Here is a 20,681-nt window from a genome sequence, read left to right as displayed (position 1 = left end):
GAAGAGGAACCTGCTAGCTAGCTAGCTAGCGCCTTTAGCAAATATCTGCTTGTAGCATTTTGAGAATGGCGCCTTTAGACCTGGATAAGTATGTCGAGATAGCAAGACACTGCAAATATCTACCGGAAAATGATCTAAAGGTGAGTTCAAGTAACTGCGAGGTTTGTTAAACTCGGTGGAAGCTAACGTTGTGCCTGAAACGTACTAGGTTAAGTTTGTTCAACAAGCGTGGCTACTCATTAATTTATTTCCGTTAGTTGCATGTAGGAAGGATCCGTATTGTTATTTACTAACCCTAACCGTAACCCCAGAGGTCTAACCGCCAAGTTAACGAACGAAACTTCTGAAGATCGTTGGAGATGAAAGTGACTTAATGCTAGGAGCTAACGTTAGCAGCTAATGCCCAGAAGGATACACGACAGCGCTAACAGAACAGCTATCAGCAGCTTTCATCAGCAGTCTCAATCACTGCACTGTTTCTCACACTCGCAGTACAATTCACTTCCAGTATTTCTCCTTCAAATATCTATTAAAGCAATGCTTCCTAAACTGAGGGTCGAAACCCCCCCCCCCCCCCCAAAGGGCCACTGTATTAACAGAAAGGGTCGCGAGTTGATAGGACAGATTAGAGAAGAAGGAAAAACACTGTACATTCAAAATTGTCTATTTTTTTCAAGTTTTATTCTAATGTTTGCTTTACTTTTGGAATTCTGTATTTTAACTCATGCAGCCTCTAAAACAGGGGTGTCAAACATATGAACTGCGGGCCAGAACCGGCCCGTCAAGCGGTCCAATTAGGTCCACTGGATAACTTTGCAAAGTATGAAAATTGCAGAAAAATATTTCCAGTTTTTCTTGCTTGATAGGTTTTTTTCACCCTGACCATCATATTAAACTATTCATATATTGAATATCAATCAGCAGCTTCTGTGCAAGATAATTTGAAAAAAACGGACATAATATTGTAGACATCTCAGACTGTTCACCTGTTTTATACATATATTGTTTATTATAGTAAAGTTATAATATGTATATTGTTTCGATGTTATTATGGAATGGTTTTATTGGTCCGGCCCACTTGAGATCACATTGGGCTGTATGTGGACCCTGCCTGAACTAAAATGAGTTTGACACCCCTGATCTAAAAGTTACTTAGATAAAACAAAATAAGCTCTTTATTGAGCTGCGAGGTTAGTCATCAATTAATCCACTCATAAACGATTGATTAGTAACTATTATGATAAGTGAGTAATCATTTTAGTAATCATTTTTTGATGAACTGAATATGTTTGGATTTGGGGCTTTCTGTTAGAGCCACACCGATATAGCAGTCAGCCAACATTATTGGCTGATATTGGCATATATGTTGTCCGATATGCACCGATAATTTAAAAAAAATAATAATAATATATATATATATATATATATATATATATATATAGGCAAGATTATGTATACTTGATCTTAAATCAAGTATATCGATATCTGATTTTTTTTACTATCCAATATTGATATCAGCCCCAAAAAGTCCAGTATGAGTCAGACTGTGTTGAACCCAGAATCTACACAAACAAGCCTCAGAGCTCATATGTGTTATTTCAACATGCAGCTCATCTAGCAGTTAGCAGTTATTTTTAGACTTTCTGTATGACTCTGCGGTGCATTTATCTGTCACACTATAGTGCTGTTTGTTGGCTTCATGTTACTGCGACGGTATTCCTTAGGAAGTTAGTATAAACTCATTTGTCTTGAGACTTTGTATTAAAATGTATACATGATCTTTGTAGCACTTTGACTACATGCTGGCACATTTTCCTGAGCCAACACTTGGTTGTCTGATCAGCTTTCCTGAACTCTCAACTGATTATTTTCATTATTGATTTATCTGTAGATTATTTTCTTTATTAGTCCCCAGTCTATACGCTGTTAGAAAAAGGTATGTCAATTGCCCTGAAACCTGATCCACAGTCTACAACCTAATTACACTTAAATTCTAAAGTTATACATTAAATATTTTTGGCCAACTTCAGACTAAAGACTGAATAAAACCAGACAATATTAATATTTGAGAAGCTGGTATCAGAGAATTTGGACGTTTTGTTCTTAAAAACAAATTACTCAAAATGATCTAAATAGTTGACAATTTTTTGAATTGACTAGTAGCTGCAGTTCTGCTTTTACTGTTGCCAGGCGATTAATCAGATGTTATTTCCAATTACAACTTTGGCTCCCAGAGATGATGAAAACAAGATCATTAAGATAAAATGAATATTGTGTCACTCTCTTGTTTGCTATAATGCTCTGGTTTAGTCTTCATTCATAAAACAAGAATTTTAAGGCTTGGGTTGTGGAAGATTATTCTGGGTATCTATCACAATGTCTTGACAGTTTTCATAATGATAAATAACTATTGTACAATGACAATAAAGCAGAATGAGTCTCACTGATTATCTACCTGTACATCAGCAGTTTCCATGTTTAGTTAAACAGCCGCAGTTGAAGAATGAAAAGCTATTCCTGATTTGACTCTCATTAAAGAGTACGACAGCTGATGAGTTAGCATAGTGCTGCGATGATGATGATGATGATGATGAGTAACCTTTGTCATGTTTTGTTTGTGTTTTTCTAGAGATTATGTGACTACGTGTGTGATTTACTGCTGGAGGAGTCAAACGTTCAGCCAGTCACTACTCCAGTTACTGTGTGTGGAGACATCCATGGTCAGGTGAGTTTATGTCCTGTCTTCTCAACCTTTAACCTCAATGACTCACTGAGGATTCTTTTTTATCATTTGATTTTGCAGGTTTATTGTTGTTCTCAGTGGTTCATCTACTATCTGACCAATGGACAACAGTTGTATAAGAGCTTTTATAATGATTTTGATGAGCTTTTTACTTGTAAAAAAATGTTGTTAAACCTTTTATGATACGAAACACAGTCCATGTAAAACCTAAAAAGAGTGAGTTTATTTATATTACATGGTTAATACTGTGGCACTTGATCATAATCTGTTTTGTGTGTTGAATAATAATAATAACAATAACAATAACAATAGTTATCTTTACTGTTGTGTCTAGTTTTATGATCTTTGCGAGCTCTTCAGAACTGGAGGCCAAGTCCCAGACACAAATTACATTTTCATGGTAAGTTAATTCTCTTCTACTTTCTGTTCATTCTGCTTCATTTCACTTAGTCATCCTTCATGTTGAAAAGAACAATTAAATTCAGTCTTTCCTTGTGAAAAATGACATTCTAGCTTCATATTTTCTTCATTTACAAAGATCATTGTGATGATTGTCTTGCAATAAGTGTGTGTGTGTGTGTATATTTAGATATATAATGAATGTGTGTGTGTGTGTGTGTATATATGTGTGTGTGTGTATACATATATATATATATATATATATATATATATATATATATATATATCGCAAATTGCAATCATCTGTATGAGGTTAATGTTAACCCTAAAACAAGATAGTATTGTACAGTGTATCCTGAGTGAACCTGCCAGACTCTTATTTGAGTCTGGCAGTGTTATAGGACAGCAACACTAAATCAGAAGAGTACTCTTCTAATAATCAATTGTTGATCATTTCATTATGAAGAAAGAATTTACCAGAGTAATGTTACAAAATAAAGAGACATTTATTATTGATCCCAAATAAATTGTCAGTCTCTTCACATGTTTCCCATCCTATATCCCTGAAACTAACTTCGTTATACGGGTCAATGAGGTTTTTATGTGGTTTAGTTTAAATTTAAAGGGTTAAAATGTGAAAATAAACATATGAATAACTTCACACATTCTTTTTTTGTGGACCCAGCATCAAATTTCTGCTTTTAATCCATTTAGAGAGAATATATTAGAGGATTATGGCAAAAATGTCTAAGTGGTGTAACCATAAAAACTTTGTACCAAATAATTCAACTTGCTTAAAAACAGTAAATAGTCAATAAAACACCATATCAACTAGTTTGGCATGATCTTACATTATAACTTTTATATTAAATAAAGCTAATGGAATACTATTGTTGTAAATATTACATTTCATCTGGAGAATCATGGAGATCAGGAACCATCAGGAAGTCATTATTAGTATAAGTCCACTTAAATACACTGTAGGTGATAAAATATTGAATATTTTTCATTCTTTTGTGGTTACACCATTTGACATTTTCAGGAGCATTCAGTCTTACTAAAGATGTGTTAATGTGTTGCTGGTTGCTTTAATGTGTCAGATCATTTAAAACAGATGTAGGGAGTCATCTTTATGTTCTCTAATGTCTTCTTTTCCTTCCTTCAGGGAGATTTCGTAGACCGAGGATATTATAGCTTGGAGACATTTACACACCTGCTAGCTTTAAAAGCAAAGTGGCCGGACCGTATCACACTCCTACGAGGAAACCACGAGAGCAGACAGATAACACAAGTGTACGGCTTTTACGGTAGGCCACTCGTTATTTGCTGTTAGTCACTGCCTCCGTATGCAGACGTGTTTTCACTTTTCATATTTCACCAGCTCAATCAAACCACATGGCCATGTATGTTCTGCTTGTTTTTAGATGAGTGCCAAACAAAATATGGGAACGCAAATGCCTGGCGGTATTGCACAAAAGTGTTTGACATGCTAACTGTGGCAGCTGTAAGTTCATTTCTGGTTCTTTTCACATTAATAACATGGTAACATTCACCTATTGGGCCTTTTTTTAATTATTGTCACATAATGTTATACTTTATCTCATATAAACACATTTGCCTACTTACCTTTAGTTGGACACAGCTATCTATCTGTAGACATTCTCAGTATCATCTACATCTGTTAGAAAAAGAGTTTCAGCTGTGCTTTGAGCTAAATGCTAACATCTGCATTTTAGCATGCTTACATTTTTAACACCAGTATGTTTAGCAGGTGTTATTTTTAGTAGTGTCTTAGTTTAACATGCTAACATTTGCTAATTAACACTAAACACAAAGTAGAGCTGGTGGGAATGGCATTAGTTTTGAAGGTGTTTCACTTGGATAAACAGGAGTTTTGACCCAAATATAAGGTGGAAGAACATTTTTTCAAATGCATTTTACAGGGACATAAATGCTTCAAATTTCATGGCGGTCCATCCAATAGTTGCAAAATCAGACAAAGAGTGTTTGTACAATATTCATTGGACCAGGCTGCTATCATGACTGACACATAGTTTATGGTTGGTAGTAGCAGCTGTCATTCAGAAGGGAATCTGTATTAGATTTAAAATGATAAAACAATGGATGATAGTTAGTATTCACTACTGTAACTGATCTCTCTAAGTAATGTACAGTATGCAGTAATAAAGTATGCACACTCACATGAGCAGATATCAAAAGAATCATGTAGTTTACCCAGTTTATCATCTGACTGCCTTATTTGAACTATAATTTGTTGTCAGTTAAGATTAGATGAGTACTAGGAAAACACAGTGTCGAGATCGAGGTCCCTGAACAACCCCCCAAACAAACACACATACACACCTTTCTAACGTCTCGGGGACTCAGATATTTTAACAACTACCTGATTTTTTTTGTTTTTTTTCTAACACCATCTTTGATTTTTGAATTTCCAGTTGATAGACGAGCAGGTCCTGTGCGTCCACGGCGGTCTTTCACCCGACATCAAGACTTTGGACCAAATCCGTACCATCGAACGCAACCAAGAGATTCCCCACAAGGGGGCCTTCTGCGACCTGGTGTGGTCGGATCCTGAGGACGTAGACACCTGGGCCATCAGTCCACGAGGTGCAGGCTGGCTGTTTGGCTCCAAGGTCACTAATGAGGTGAGTCAGGTTTCAGTTTAATGGATTCAGTTGTGCGATCATTAAAATATCTGTGTCTAAAATCATTCCCTTATTCACTCATTCACTGCTCCCTGTATAATAAATACTCAATGGTTCATTCAATAGTGAGCAGCAAGATTTCAGACAATAACTAATGATCATCATCTGTGTCGTCACCATCAGCTGTAGAGTCACATGATTCTAGTTTCCACATCGTTAAAATGTGAAGCATTGCTTTGTAGGATTGTTAGTAAGTTGATATATTTGAAATCCGAATCCAACCGATACTGGATTTTTTGGGGGGTAGATATGTTATAATAATATATGATATTATGTTATTTATCATTATTATCTGATTATCTTACACAATCAACTTCTTAATGAAAGTAAAAAGTAATCAGCAGTTGGAACTATGATGACACTAATCATTAGTTACAGTCCTTTTATAAATGATTTTTCCATCATTATATGTCCAAGCATTGATATGAATTTTTCCTTGAAGAAGTATCAAAAAAGTCATTAAATTCCTTATTAAAAATGGTTGCAGATCAAACAAATCATCACAGCTTTAGAAGTCAGCTGTATTGTCAGCATTAAAATGTAAAATGAATGCTCATACCGCCCCTTGTTTTTTTTCTTTTTTAGTTTGTTCACATCAACAACCTGAAGCTCATCTGCCGCGCTCACCAGCTGGTGCACGAAGGCTACAAGTTCATGTTCGACGAGAAGCTGGTGACGGTGTGGTCAGCGCCCAACTACTGCTACCGCTGCGGGAACATCGCCTCCATCATGGTGTTCAAAGACGTGAACAGACGAGAGCCCAAGCTGTTCCGCGCCGTGCCCGACTCAGAGCGTGTCATACCTCCCCGAACAACCACCCCCTACTTCCTCTAATGACAAGACCCTCTGACTCTCTCTCACTTTCTCTGTCTCTCTCTCTCTTTTCCTCTATCTTTTGTCAAACTTATTTATATGCAACATCTTTTCAGAGTCACAGGTGTTAAGATCCCTCTCAGGTCCACAGCATCTTGAGGGTTTCTTCCAAAGCTTCTCGTCTGTTTGCACCACCCTCACTTTGTTCCGTTGTAACAAAAAAGATCTTCTTCTACCCCCCCGATGAGGAAATCATTTCTTCATATTTTAAATGATAAGGAAAAATGTTTAATTTCGATGTCAGACATAAGTGAAGCATATTAATTACCTTTTAAAAGTGGGTGCTAATTGCCAATAATCCATGTTCAAATAAAGCGATATGAATTTTTCTCTCTTTTAAGCCTCAGTATGACAGTTTGGTCTTGTTGCCTTTTTCAGAGACTAGTAAGTTACACCTCACATCCATTGTATGAAGAGTATTAGCTGCTGAGCTCACCCCACAGTGTCCTCTCTTAAATGCTGCTTTCATTTTTTTTTTTTTTTTGTCTATTTCTAATGTATAGTTTTTAAATAAGAAGCTCTACATCCTGCTCATGGCAAGTTAGTTTTTATTTATAAAGCATCAAATCATAACAGAAGTTATCTCAGGACACTTTTCACATCTGGACTGTAGTCTTGAACTCTTGAGAGCCCAACGTTGCCCAGATGAGTAGAACTTTCCCTTTAATGGGACCTCAAGCAAAAACCGAGCTTTAGGTGAGCAACTGTCTGCTTTGACAGTTTGGGTCCATATAGATCTCTATAGTAATAATAATAATGGTAATAATAATTAAAGCTGTAACCCCATGCATGTCGGTTTACAGATACAGTAGGGCTTTGCGCTGGCCCTAATAATATGACTAATAATGATAGTAGCAGTGGGTGTTGAGCAGGATCATAGGGGCCCCTGGCTACTGAAGCTCATGTCCCCCACACAACTTTTATTTTCCTCTGATTACATAACGCTGCTGTCAGGTGGAAACCTTGTTACTCCATATTTAGGATATACTAGGTTTTGGACAGTGACCATAATTATCAACATCAGGAGAATGGGTGGAGCTCTGTGTTGTTTTGCTGTAGAGCCAGACGACAAGAAGGGAAAAAAAGCACACATTTATTTCTTCCATCATTAAGGGCCCCTTTTTATGCCCTAGGGATTACTAGTGTCCAGATGCAGACGGCAACAGCAGGAAAGAGATGACGCAGCACAAAACTACAAGAGAGATGATGTGGAGTTAGTAACATGAATGCATGCAGATGTAGAGGTGGAGCTAAGTGCATCATGGGAAGTCCTCCCAGCAGTCTAGACCTAGACATAAACATAGAGAGGGTGTCTGCCCCCCCCCCGCCCCCAGACCCAAACTGGGAGATTGGTTCCACAGGAACGGAGCCTTACCACAAGTAAGCCTGCATGCTGGGAGAGGAGTGTACTGTCTTAATGATATGATGGTGGCTGACCGTTAAGGGTGAGGATTCTGGTTTTAATAAGGAGCCAGTGCAGAGGACTTTAAATCAAAGCACATACACACAGTTTTTTTTTTTTAATGATCAACATCCATAAGTGTCTTAAACTGGTGATGAATTTTGCAGTTTTTTTCTCTCTAATTTGATAGATTGATGACTGATCAACATGGAATAAGCTTTTAAAAGCAATTTGAAACAACAAATCTCATTAAAAGTGCTTTTTCATGAATAGTTGAGTAATTGTGTGAAGCAGAGAACATTGCTATCCGTCATTGTTTCCCTGTTTTGTAATTTGAATAAAACATTCATGAAGTCAGTGGATTTACTGTTGTTTTTTTAATGTAGTCATAATCAATGTAAAATGTGTTGTAAAGATCCGTGCTTCAGAGTTTGAATTGAACTAAATAAGGGACATCAGGGATTGCTTTAATTCAAATTCAGGATATTTAAAGTCCAGTTCGCTTCACATACACACATATACTATTAAAGTTTGGACATATACACTGATTCATGGGCTTTTCTTTATTTTTTAGTATGTTCTACATTGTCAAGCAATACTAAAGACACTTGGAATCTCCAGTAAACAAGTTATCCATCATATTTTAGATTCTTCAAACCAGCCACCTTTTGCCTTGATAATGGCTTCGCACACTGTTGGCATTGTCACAGATTCATGAGGTCATCATCTGGAACACAAGGAGTTCCTGCGTAATTATTATAATTATAATAATTAACATTTGTCGACTGGTTTTCCTTCACTGTGCAGTCTAACTCATCCTAAACTGTCTCAACTAAATTTTCGGCAGGGTGAAATTCTCTCCTTGTTCAGATAGACCTCACATGGCCTGAACATGTCCTGTAGGTCGTTGCCGAGTGAAAAACGAACAATGGTCCCAATAAGCTCAAACCAGATGGGATGGCGTGTTGTAGCAGAATGTAGTGGTAGAAATTTAGGACAATTCTAAATCTCAAACACACCATCACAACTCACACATGCTTATACCTAGATCTGTCATGATAACTACCTTTATTGGACGATATATAGTCTCGGAAATAATTATTCTACTGTCTCCACTCAGGGCGTACAAAGTGAAGAATGGAGGACACTACTCGCTTAGCTAATGTGACATGAGTAGCCAAAATGAATGTTTTAAAAGGATTTTTTTATATAGAGGTCAATCAATCTCAATCCATCTTTATTTGTATAGTGCCAAATCACAACACTGATGCTGTTCCTTTAATACCAATTAATACTTGTGTAAAAATGTACTTTGGTAAAAGTAGAAGTACTGATTCAACTCCTTTACTCAAGTAAAAGTAAGAGTACGGGCTCTGAAATGTACTTAAGTACAAAAGTAAAAAGTAATTTTTTACCATTAAGGATACACAATACCTCTTTTGATAACTCGACAAAACGATAACTCGTTTTTAATAGAACAGAATTTGTATCTTTTAAACACTTTATAACAAAAAACTAGCAACGTTTTGACAGTCTTACTTTACGTCAATGTGCAAATCAGTTTTTCATTTCAGCAACAGAACATGAAACATTATGATCAACAGGAAACTTCTAATCAAGTCTTTTTTATTTTGTGAGAAATCCACTCATCTCTACAGGACTACCAAAATCTTTTATTCAGCAGAAGCTGGTTCTCAAACTGTTTTGAATCAAGGCGTGCCCTTTTGGGTCTGAAAATCAGTCCTGGAGTGCTAAAAAGCCTCTCTCGCAGGCAGCTGAAGCAGGTAAGGGCGTGTTGAGCTTCAGTGACAAGTTGCAGACTGCTGGGAAAGATTTCAGGACATCCATCCTATCATCTGGGCAGGCCAGGTAGGACTCAAGCTGCTTGGAGTTTTCTTGAGTATTTCCCTGCTTGATGGGGAAAAAGAAGTCATCTTCCTCTGAAGAATGGGAAGTGTCAATTAGATGCACCATGGGTTGCTCCTTCAGATGGCTTTTGATGAAGTCAAGGCCTATGGAATACAAAACCAAAGAAGGATTTTAAAATTTTCCCCAATAAACATCACCTTTGTAATACCTAGATTAAAAAAATAGATCATGGAATTAGATATATTACATATATACAATATTTGACAATACTTTTATAATAAGGGTGCAAACAAATCATATACTCAAGTAATATGGATGTATCATAAATTGCTGCTGCTCTCCATTAACAAATGTTCACCTCACTATATTTGTATGCGATTAGCTCACAATTAATATGATCATCAGCTAAGCAATGTTAATTGACAGTTACTTCATGTATTATATACTATTAGTTAGCTAGATTACAGTTGCATAGATGTTTATCATTCCTCAATTGATGATCAACTAAATGTGAACTAATCAAATGAAGTCATAGTGACTTGATCATTAAATTAATGTCATTAACTTCATGATACATCCTCCATTAATTCAGGCATTATATCATCATGAATCATGCATTAGTTAACTATTACCTAAGTGTATGATTTGTACCCTTTATTGTGAAGTGCTCCCAATATTTTTATGCTAACATGTTTGGTAAAGTAGTTTTTGAAACACAGAACATGATTAACATAGGATTGTAATTTGTTTGCAAAAATGAATGTGACCACCCAGTATGTTATGGATAATTCAGATTCCAAAATTCCCTACATTATATTCAATTAATGTAAAGCAAATGTTTTATCACATACCAAGTTTTAGGATGTTGTCGTCACTTGTCCAGCATGTACTGAACTTGGGGACAAGAATAGCAGCAGCAATCAGCTCTGGATCAGCAAGCATCTGCCCGAATCGCCTCTCAAGTCCTGCTTGAAGAGCATCTACCAAAGGCCTACAGAACTTGGAGGAAAGTCGAAGGTGCTGTAGCTTAGTCTTGAGAAGTGTTATTGTGGGTCCCAGCCATCCCGTCTGCACATTGGTCTCTCCCTGAAGAACATCTACCGCCTTAGCTAATGGGCTCATCGTCTTCACATATTCTGCGAGAAAAGCAATCTCAACAGGAGTCAGAAAACAACATTTAAACCACAACATATCAGTGGCTACAAAAAGTCACACATGTAACACTTGACTCAAGTATATTGCGCGCGCACATACACACACACGCACGTAATGGAGTTAATATTAACTAATAACAGTCACTAAGGTGTGAAAATGTAAGCTACTAACATGGGAATCTTCAGCACACTGCACACAGCTGTAATGGCTCCTTCTCCTTGTTCTCTCATGATCCTCACAATCCTCTCCATGGCCAGAAAAAGAGAATTCCACCTCCTCTCATTTGGCCTCAAGAGCTGGAGTTTGCATTTTTCTTCAATTATCTCAGCAGCTGTAGTGGATCTTCCGCTTTTGTTCCATAGACTCCAGCACTTTGAAAATGCTGAACAAGACAATCGCTTGTAGACGTGTTGGCATTTGCCTCTGAAACATCAACTGTTGACACAAGGTTCAGAAGGTGGCAGGCACAGCGATGATGTTTTGGCAATTGGTATTCCAGGCCATCATCTTCTTCCAACAAGGTTCCTGCTTCAACAACCTCAAGATAGTCAATGTTTTCCTCCTCTTCCTCTCCTTCACTGTTCTCTCTTTCTGTTGATTCACTTGGTCTTGCCTCCTCAAGTGGAATTTGGTTATTATTTTCATCCAGCTCTCCATAGACTCGAAAAGCTTTGATAAAATTAGAGCCGTTATCAGTGGTTGTACGCACAATCTTGTCACGGATGTTGTACTCTGTGTGAATGTCATTCAGGGCACCTGCAAGTACAGAAAATGTGTGTGATCCTTTGAGCTGTTTGCATGCTAATGCAGCAGAGCATCTGTCCATTGTTTCAGACTCTATCCAGTGTGCTGTAACTCCGAGGAAACTCCGTCTATGTGCTGTCCAGCAATCGGTAGTAGTAGCAATGAACTCAACTTCACTCATAGCAGCCTTCAGATTATTCTTCATTTCCAGTGTTGCTTTCTCAACTTTGTTTTTCATAGTGCCTCGGGACATTACAACCACATCCAGTTGCAAGTAATACACAAGAGTTTTAAAACCCTGCTGTTGGACTATACTGAGAGGGTGCAGACCTTGAATGACAAAGTTCATGATGGCTTCATCCACACTTTTCTGTGACACTCTCTTGGTTTCCCACAGTTTAAGCTGCTTGGATGGGCCTTCATCTGAGGTTGACTTCCTCTTCAAAGTAGGTGCAGTGAGGTTTTTGGTGGTGTGTGGTTCACCTGACAGAATTGTTGTATATTTAACGTTGTCTTAGTGGGGAGTTGACGTACATGACTAACTACTACTGACACACTTGTCATCATTCCAGTCTGGCTTCAGGTCCAATTATTCAACGACAACTGCTGTTTTAAAGTTTACAAATGATGTGTGAAATGGTGAACTCACTGGTGCGATATTCATTGATTTAACTAAAGCCTTTGATTTTGTTGATCGTTATTTGCTTTTAGACAAACTTTCTCTTAATGCAGTCAAGTGGTTTAGCTCATACCTTTACAACAGAAAACATTGTGTAGTCTTGAATGGATTTCAATCCGATCTCCTTATTCAGCAACGTGGTGTCCCTCAGGGGTCAACACTCGGCCCACTTCTTTTCTCAATATATGTAAATAATCTCCCTTTAAGTCTTGCTAAATGTCGTGTTCAACTTTATGCTGATGACACCGTCATATATACATCCCAGCCTGATATACCACAAATTCAATCTTCTCTTCAGTCTGATTTTACTTCTGTTCAGAAATGGCTATCTTGTAACAAACTTGCTACCAAACAAAAACTGAAATCCAAACCTGGTTTCTGTGCTATAAACTGTAATGACGGTTCACCACTGCATAAAGTTGACAGTTTTAAATATCTTGGTGTATGGCTGGATTCAGAACTCACTTTTAAACCTAACCTAAATAATCTATTACGCAAAGTTAACTTTGGTATTAATATGTTATATCGCTCTCGTAACTGTTTTTCATTTAGTGTACGTCAGAGACTGGCCACTCAATTTATACTTCCAATCATGGATTATTGTGATGTTGTATACCAAACTGCTCATAAATCTGACCTTGCTGCACTTAACACAGCCTACAATAGACTCTGTAGGTTTGTCCTTGGTTGCCCTTATCACACCCATCACTGCACGATGTACAATAGACTCAACTGGCCATCATTGAATGTGAGAAGACATATGCACTGGTTGCAACTTATATACAAATGTATTAACCTTAATTATCCACCTTATCTACAGCAGTTTCTTATACCATATACATCAATTTACCATATCAGACATTCTGCTCATCTCTATTTTTTTCCCCCCAATGTTAATAAATCTTTCAGCAGATCTTTTACTTTAAAGCACCAGCAGATTGGAATAACCTACCGGCTAATATCAGATCCATTCCTGCATTTGTTGTCTTAAAGCGTGCTCTGTCTTCTCACCTTAAATTGGCTTGCTCTTGTTTTCATTGAAGCTGCGTGAACTTTCTGATTTGGTGAAGTGATTGCAGGCCCGCCGCTCCCCATACGCAGAGTACGCAGAGCGCGTAGGGCCTCAACCTGGCTGGGGCCCCCAAAATTAAGGTTGCTAAAAAAATGTCATGATAGTTATTATAGGCCTATTATTACATTAAAGAAATTATATAAATTAGTTATGAACAGGCCCACCGTTGTTTTTCTTAATTGTGTGCCCTATTACTCAAAACACATGAATGAGCTCGTTGGCTGCATGCTGTGTAAAGGAGGAATTATCTCTGGTCTTCGGATGATTCTTGAACACTTAAACACCTTGTAACCATGGAAACTGGTCCTTAACTTTACAGTTTAGCTTAACTACAGCACATGTACGTCTTCACCTTCTCCTGTTTCCTTCTCACTCTCACAGAATGTCAAAATAAAAGCAGTATTTTCAAAATAAAAGTTGACAGCCCTCTTAAGCAACACAGACACACAAAGACACCTGAAACATGTACAAAATGACAATAATAGTATAAACAGTGATAAATTGTAACTATCAGCTACATATTATATTGTAATGCTGCTGTTAAGAAAGTTTTTGACATTTTGTTTTATATATTTTGCTTAATATATACATTTTCATAATTATATGTATATTTCATGTCAATTTTAAAATAAATTGGGGGGGGGGGGGGGGGCTCCCTGACCATTTATGCTTAGGGCCCCCAAAAGCTTAGCAGCAGCCCTGAGTGATTGTATTCATTATCTGTATGTTTCTGTATTTTTATTTATTTTTTATTTTTTATTTATTTCTGTTGTCATTGTATTGTCTTTTGTATTGTCTAGTCTATGCCTGTATGTTGAATAAATGTCTGTTTATATGTCTGACCCCCTCGAAAACGAGATGATGCATCTCAAGGGGTTTATCCAAATAAAATAAATTTAAAATTTAAAATTTCTCTGAAACTGATGCTTCGACGACGGCGACAATATTCCCTGGTTCACTTTCTTCCTCCATGTCGCTGCTGCAAGTTTTCTCTCTATCATAAACTGCACACACACTTGGCGCCTTCTCTCCACTATTGACTTTCCCTCTCTAGTTAGTTATGTCTTTTACGTCGTGTCGTCATCCATGGAGGTTGAAAAAGTAACAAGCCCGTTTTGACAATGTAAGGAGTAGAAAGTACAGAAATGTGTGTTTAAAATGTAGGGAGTAAAAGTAAAAAGTCGTCAGGCAAATAAATACTCAAGTAAAATACAGATACCTGAAAAATCCACTTAAGTACAGTAACGAAGTATTTGTACTTCGTTACTTCCCACCTCTCCCAGAAACATGGACGCTACGTCTGCTGCTAACTCGGCTGCTAGCTTGGCACCTTTTTTAGAAATACATTTATAACCTATTTAATGTGTTTAGAAGAAAATGTCTGAATTCACTTTACACGGTCTTTAACCTCTGAGACCTATCCATCTCTATGACCCAGTGAAGAAACACTCGGACGTCAAGTATTGGCAACAACTTGAGAAAACATAGCAACCAGGGTATTGCCAGTGACAGATGAAGCAAAATGTGATTTTGACGATAAAAGGGAAAACACAAGCGGGAAAATATGTTTTAGATGCCAAACACTAATAAACAACTGCACAGCAACTGTGGCATGTCATACCTACATCTATATTGATGTTTACACGGAAATATATGCAGGCATGTCTGCACACATGGGAATGTAAAGAAGAACAGTAACACAAATACAAAAACATGTTTTAAGATGCATAAAAGTCAGCTTGCTGAAGTTGGAGACAGATATTTTAAGTAATATGGCGTCATTACTGCTTTTTTAAAACTTTCTGAGAAAACTTTGCTGATTCATTTCCTTCATGTCCACTTTTTAAGGGTTAGTACTAAAAGAGGAAACTGTGGCACAGCAACAAATGTTCTTAAATGTGTGTTTTGTTCTTTCTCTATACTTCATCTCTGTCACTGATACATCCTGTATCTTACTAAATGTCTTCATCGATCATCATTTTGACTCCACTGATAGCTTCTGTGAACACTTACCTGGTTACACCTTCAATATGTACAGTATTTATTGAAGCACTGTACAAACTATTCTGTGTTGACTGAAGTGTTGAGATGTGATTTTTAATTGATTTGATTGATCACATTCAGTAATGACATTATTGCCTCATCATATGTTACGTGAATGACTAAAACTCTCTTGTCTTTAAAATCAACATTTTCCATGAGGTTACAAAATGAGTCGAAAGCTATTTTATTTCCTTTTTGCTGGACAGGATTTGACACTTTCTCGCACGTGTTGAACCAAAAGAAGAAAAAAAAGAAGGCAGCTCTACTTGCTTTGCAAACAGTTGTAGGTGCCATGGAGAACTGTAGTTTTCAATGTAATTTAGTTTTAATTTTCAGTTTAATCATTTGTCTTTAGGCTGATTTGTGAATAATGTGTATATATGCAAATGTTGTTGTTACTGTAAAAATTATTATTATTAAATTGACAATAAAGTTTTTGTCCCAATAATGGAGGGACCAGTTTTATGGCTGCTGTTTAAACTTTATGAAGATTAAAGCAAATAGTATGTAATAAATCTACTTCTTATATAATTGGATCAAAACTAATATAATGCAAAATATTGAAGTCAATTTACAAACTCTGTCAGACTGAAAAAAACTGGAAAAAACCTGCACTGAAAAAACAAAATACAAAATAAAAACAACAACAACAACAACAACAACAACAGACCTTACAGTGTGACACACAGGCAAGATAAAGAGATAACTTGGTGGGGGGAGGTGGTTCTTAAGTGGTCACTATTTTTCTTTTCCCAATGTTAATAAATCTTTTATGTTTAAAGCACCAGCAGATTGGAATAACCTACCGGCTAATATCAGATCCACATCTACATTCAGACAAAAGCCATCATCGGGGGGCAGTAAAGATCAAGGGCTGTGACGTCACTAGATCAAGGTGTTGTTCTCATGGATAAAGTGTACAGTATATATTGTGTAAGTATCATAAAAATTGGAAAGTAATGCAAGTAAATGTTTATGAGAGTTTTTTTCTGAAACAATTTGTATTTGTATTTTTTTAGCTTTACTCTCATTTAAAAAAAATCATAGTTCTTTATAATGCTGGATTAAGGCACTATGGAGTGTTACATTACAGCCTTCGTATCAGTGAATACAGCCTTCTCTACAGTGAAGAACTTAAAGGCAAATTACTTTGTTTAATACCCCTGCTGAACATGGCTTCTTAAAAAAATATTTTCTGGCCATAAAATGATAAATCTCATTCACAATCTCATCACAACCAAATGGTGCAGGTCTGAAAGGAGCACTGCAGAGTAAATACATTTTTGTGTTATTTTGTTAAACTTTGCCAAATGCCAGTGTGGGTGTGTGTGCGTGCATTGGGTGGATAAAAAACATGCTTAAAAGCAGAACAGCTCCATAACTTCCTTCAAGCAGTGTGGGTGCAACATCAACAGGAAACTGAAGCTGTAAGTTGAGATTGCCATATAATTAGATATTTACTGAATTTAATTTCAACTGAAATGAGGTTTAACTGTTTAAATTTGATCAAGAACTGAATCAGGTAATTAATTGTGTTAAACTAATTTAAGGAATTTCTTCAGTATCATACATGATTGTTTTATTTTAGATTAAACATTTTTATTAATATCAAAGCTGTCTATTGTGTTGTCCATCTTTTTATAGTGTTAATTTAAGCATGCCACTAAATATTGTGCATTTCTGACAAATTTTACATCTGCAGCTTAAACCAGCCATGGAAGACATATTAGGCAACTTAACTTATGCTGACTACATTGGTATACTGCCTGAGAGTCCAGACTATTTGGTGCCTACAATTCAGCCAACCCAGATTGTAGCTCTGGTCTTCTATGGCCTTGTGGTTCTGTTGGGTGTCCCTGGAAATGCCCTGGTGGTGTGGGTGACTGGGTTTTGCATGCCCAGGTCTGTCACCTCTATCTGGTTCCTCAACCTTGCCTTGGCTGATCTTCTGTGCTGCCTGTCCCTCCCTCTGCTCATGGTCCCTCTGGCCCATGATGACCACTGGCACTTTGGCACACTGGCCTGCACATTGGTTAAAGGTGTCTTTTACCTGGTGATGTACTGCAGCATCTTGCAGCTGGTTTTGATCAGTCTGGATCGCTGGATGCTGGTCAGCAGACATGTGTGGTGCCAGAACAACAGGCGACCTAAACTGGCTGGCTGCCTGTGTGCTGCTGTCTGGTGCCTGGCCCTGATAGGCAGCATCCCCCAGTTTGTCTACACTAAGGAGATCACAGCAGGTGAGCACAAGCGAGAGTGCGTGAAGGTGTACACCATAGTCAGTGCCTGGCTCGTCACGTCCTTCCGCTTCCTGATGGGATTCTTCCTCCCTTTCCTGGTGATTGTGGTCTCTCACTGTGTGGTGTATAGAAGAGCAGAGAGTGGACTATCACGTGGTCGAACCTGTTCCAAGCGCACACTGAGGGTCATCATCGCTGTGGTACTGAGTTTCTTCCTCTGCTGGCTCCCACTGCACATTGTGGACTTCCTCTTATTGGTTACCCCTCGAAGGTCCATTCACAGCCCAAATCTGTACCTGGCACAAGTGTTAGCGCTCTGCCTGGCATATATCAACAGCTGCATCAACCCACTCCTCTATGTGTGTCTTGGCCGAAGCTTCAAGGACAGCATGACACGCTCCCTGCGCAACATGCTCAACTTCATCAGCGAGGATCCTACAAACAAGATGAGCGTTGTCACTGCTGACACCAAGAGCATGAGCAATGGAAAGGAGATGACTCAAATCTGAGGGTGTCTTAATACTTATTATTACTAGCTTAGGCTGGCTTATTAGTACACATGCATAGCTCCATGTTGCTGACTTCCATTGACAATGAATTGTAGCCTGTCGCCTTGCAGCCGGTAGTGTGAATGCCTTCACAAGCCATGTTTGAAATGTCAAACATTTCTTTTAGTTTAATTTATATCTTTAAAAACCTAAATGCCCATATAAACTAGATCATATGCTTGTTTTAATTATTAAAAAGTTGATGATAAGTTACATGATAACAGTCAGTGTAAACACTTGTTTGCTTACAGCATGCCAAATATCAGACAGACCACAAAGTCCCCCCACCCATGTTCTGTTGCCTGGTTAACATTTTTTGAGGTTTTTGATTTTTGATGTTCTGTTCATGTTTGTCACACACAAAGAATGTGTAGTGAAATGCAAATGTGGTCTAATATGGACTACCAAGCCCCCCATCCCAATCCCCCTTACTCTTTTGTTGGGAATATTGTCTTTTGTTGTTTGTTGTATTTCAGTCATGCTGTGTGCTGTTACAGGTATTCTGTTCTAATTATATGTTATGTTTGTGCTCCATACGCCGTTATCTACAGTATGTGATCTTGTTCTGAGTCATGTTAAATGAAATGAAAAGGAATGTTCACCCCTTGCATGTTTGAACTTTTTTGAGAAAGGATGTGAAATTAACAATACCAATAACATAAATGCTAAATAATATTTAGCCTTTTGGATATTGTTGATTCATGATTTATTTCTTAATTATGTAGCCTTGTAGACATGTTACAACCGTCCCTGGTATGGGTTAAAAAAAAAACAAGACCACCATTGTATAGTGAAAATTGAAGGATAGTAATAATGTTTATGACTGATATGGTGAGGGGTGCAGTGGTAAATGACTGGTTTCGGTTTGTTAATTGATTTGGGGGGGGGGGGGGGGGGCTTCCTTGTTTGTTGATTAATTGTTGTAATTCATTTGTGGCTCTATTTTTTGTTTTTAAAGCAAGAGAGACAGACACTTATAACTTTGCAGAAGATATAGGGTACAGGCCTATTTTAAGATTTTTACAAAACAAGAAGTAACACTTAAAGACCCAACTCATACAAAAGCAATCTCTATCAATCAGCTGCCCATTTCAAATAGGCACATGTTTGAAACCCTGCAGCACTGTTTTCCAAAGCCCTATGTGCACTACTGAAGCAGCAGCGCCCCCTGTTGGTGACAGCTGAATAGAAAAAGCTTACAGCACCTGGTCTCCTGAACCAGGCCCGACCCTGCTTAGCTTAGCTTCCGAGATCAGACGAGATCGGGCGTGTTCAGGGTGGTATGGCCGTAAGCGATTATTCACACTGCACACAGGCTATTTAAAGATGATGTTACACCATCAACACTTTCTCAAACTATTTGGCAGGCATCTCTGTCCCGTTTCATGCGCTGCTTAATAGCAGCGCTGCGCTACTGGAAATGATCTTTTAAAATAAAACTTAATACATTTTCTATGTCGCCCTAATTAATAAAACACACGTATAGACTAATTTAGTTTATAGAATGTTTTACTTCGGTATGAGACTATTTTGTTGATCATTGTTACTTAAAAAACAAAATAATTAGGCTATAGTATAGAGCAGGGGTTACACTTATTTATTTCAAGGGTCACATACAGACCAATTTGATCTCAAGTGTAATATATAATATACGTATTATAACTTTACTATAATAAACCATCTATTTACTGTGGAAAAAAAATGAATCCAATTTCAACAATGTTATGTCTCAGATTATATTGCACAGAAACATTTTGTACAATGAATGTTTATAATATGAATGGTTTAAATATGACCACAATATGTATATGTTGTATTCTTATCAGGAACGAAAAACCTCTGAAGCAGCAGAAAAAATTGAATTACTTCTCTGCATTTTATTTTCTCTTGGCAAAGTTATTCACTGGGCCAGACTGGACCCCTTGGCGGCTGGTTCTGGCCCACGAGCCATACGTTTGACATCCCTGGTATAGACGGAAGCAGCTAAATCATCGATAAATTAAACTATGTGGGGTTTCAGCCGTCACAAAAGTAATCAAAGTCACAGAATAGTCATGTTAATAATTTGAATGTTGTTAATAGTAATGTTGTGATCCCCACTCCAACCAGACGATGGCGTTATTGTAGCGTACGGCTGTTTCCCGCCATTAAACAACAAGAGAAGAAAAAGAAGCAGCAGACGCTTTTA

General features: G+C 37.5%; 2 protein-coding genes across 2 annotated transcripts; both read left to right on the top strand.

Annotated features, from left to right (window-relative positions):
* Positions 1 to 7,090, top strand: ppp6c (protein phosphatase 6, catalytic subunit). The gene is made up of 7 exons (XM_053339366.1): positions 1 to 140; positions 2,630 to 2,725; positions 3,078 to 3,143; positions 4,308 to 4,449; positions 4,567 to 4,646; positions 5,599 to 5,808; positions 6,454 to 7,090. The coding sequence occupies exons 1-7, from the start codon at positions 66 to 68 to the stop codon at positions 6,700 to 6,702; spliced, it is 918 nt and encodes a 305-aa protein (XP_053195341.1). The 5' UTR covers positions 1 to 65; the 3' UTR covers positions 6,703 to 7,090.
* Positions 7,091 to 17,419: 10,329 nt separating this feature from the next.
* LOC128380636 (C5a anaphylatoxin chemotactic receptor 1-like) lies at positions 17,420 to 18,454 on the top strand. Its single transcript, XM_053340510.1, has one exon. It carries the CDS (start codon positions 17,420 to 17,422, stop codon positions 18,452 to 18,454), a length of 1,035 nt encoding a protein of 344 aa, XP_053196485.1.
* The last annotated feature ends 2,227 nt before the right edge of the window (positions 18,455 to 20,681 follow it).

This window comes from Scomber japonicus, chromosome 19, assembly GCF_027409825.1.
Source record: "Scomber japonicus isolate fScoJap1 chromosome 19, fScoJap1.pri, whole genome shotgun sequence".
Lineage (NCBI taxonomy): Eukaryota > Metazoa > Chordata > Actinopteri > Scombriformes > Scombridae > Scomber > Scomber japonicus.
This window is presented reverse-complemented; position numbering and strand designations above follow the sequence as displayed.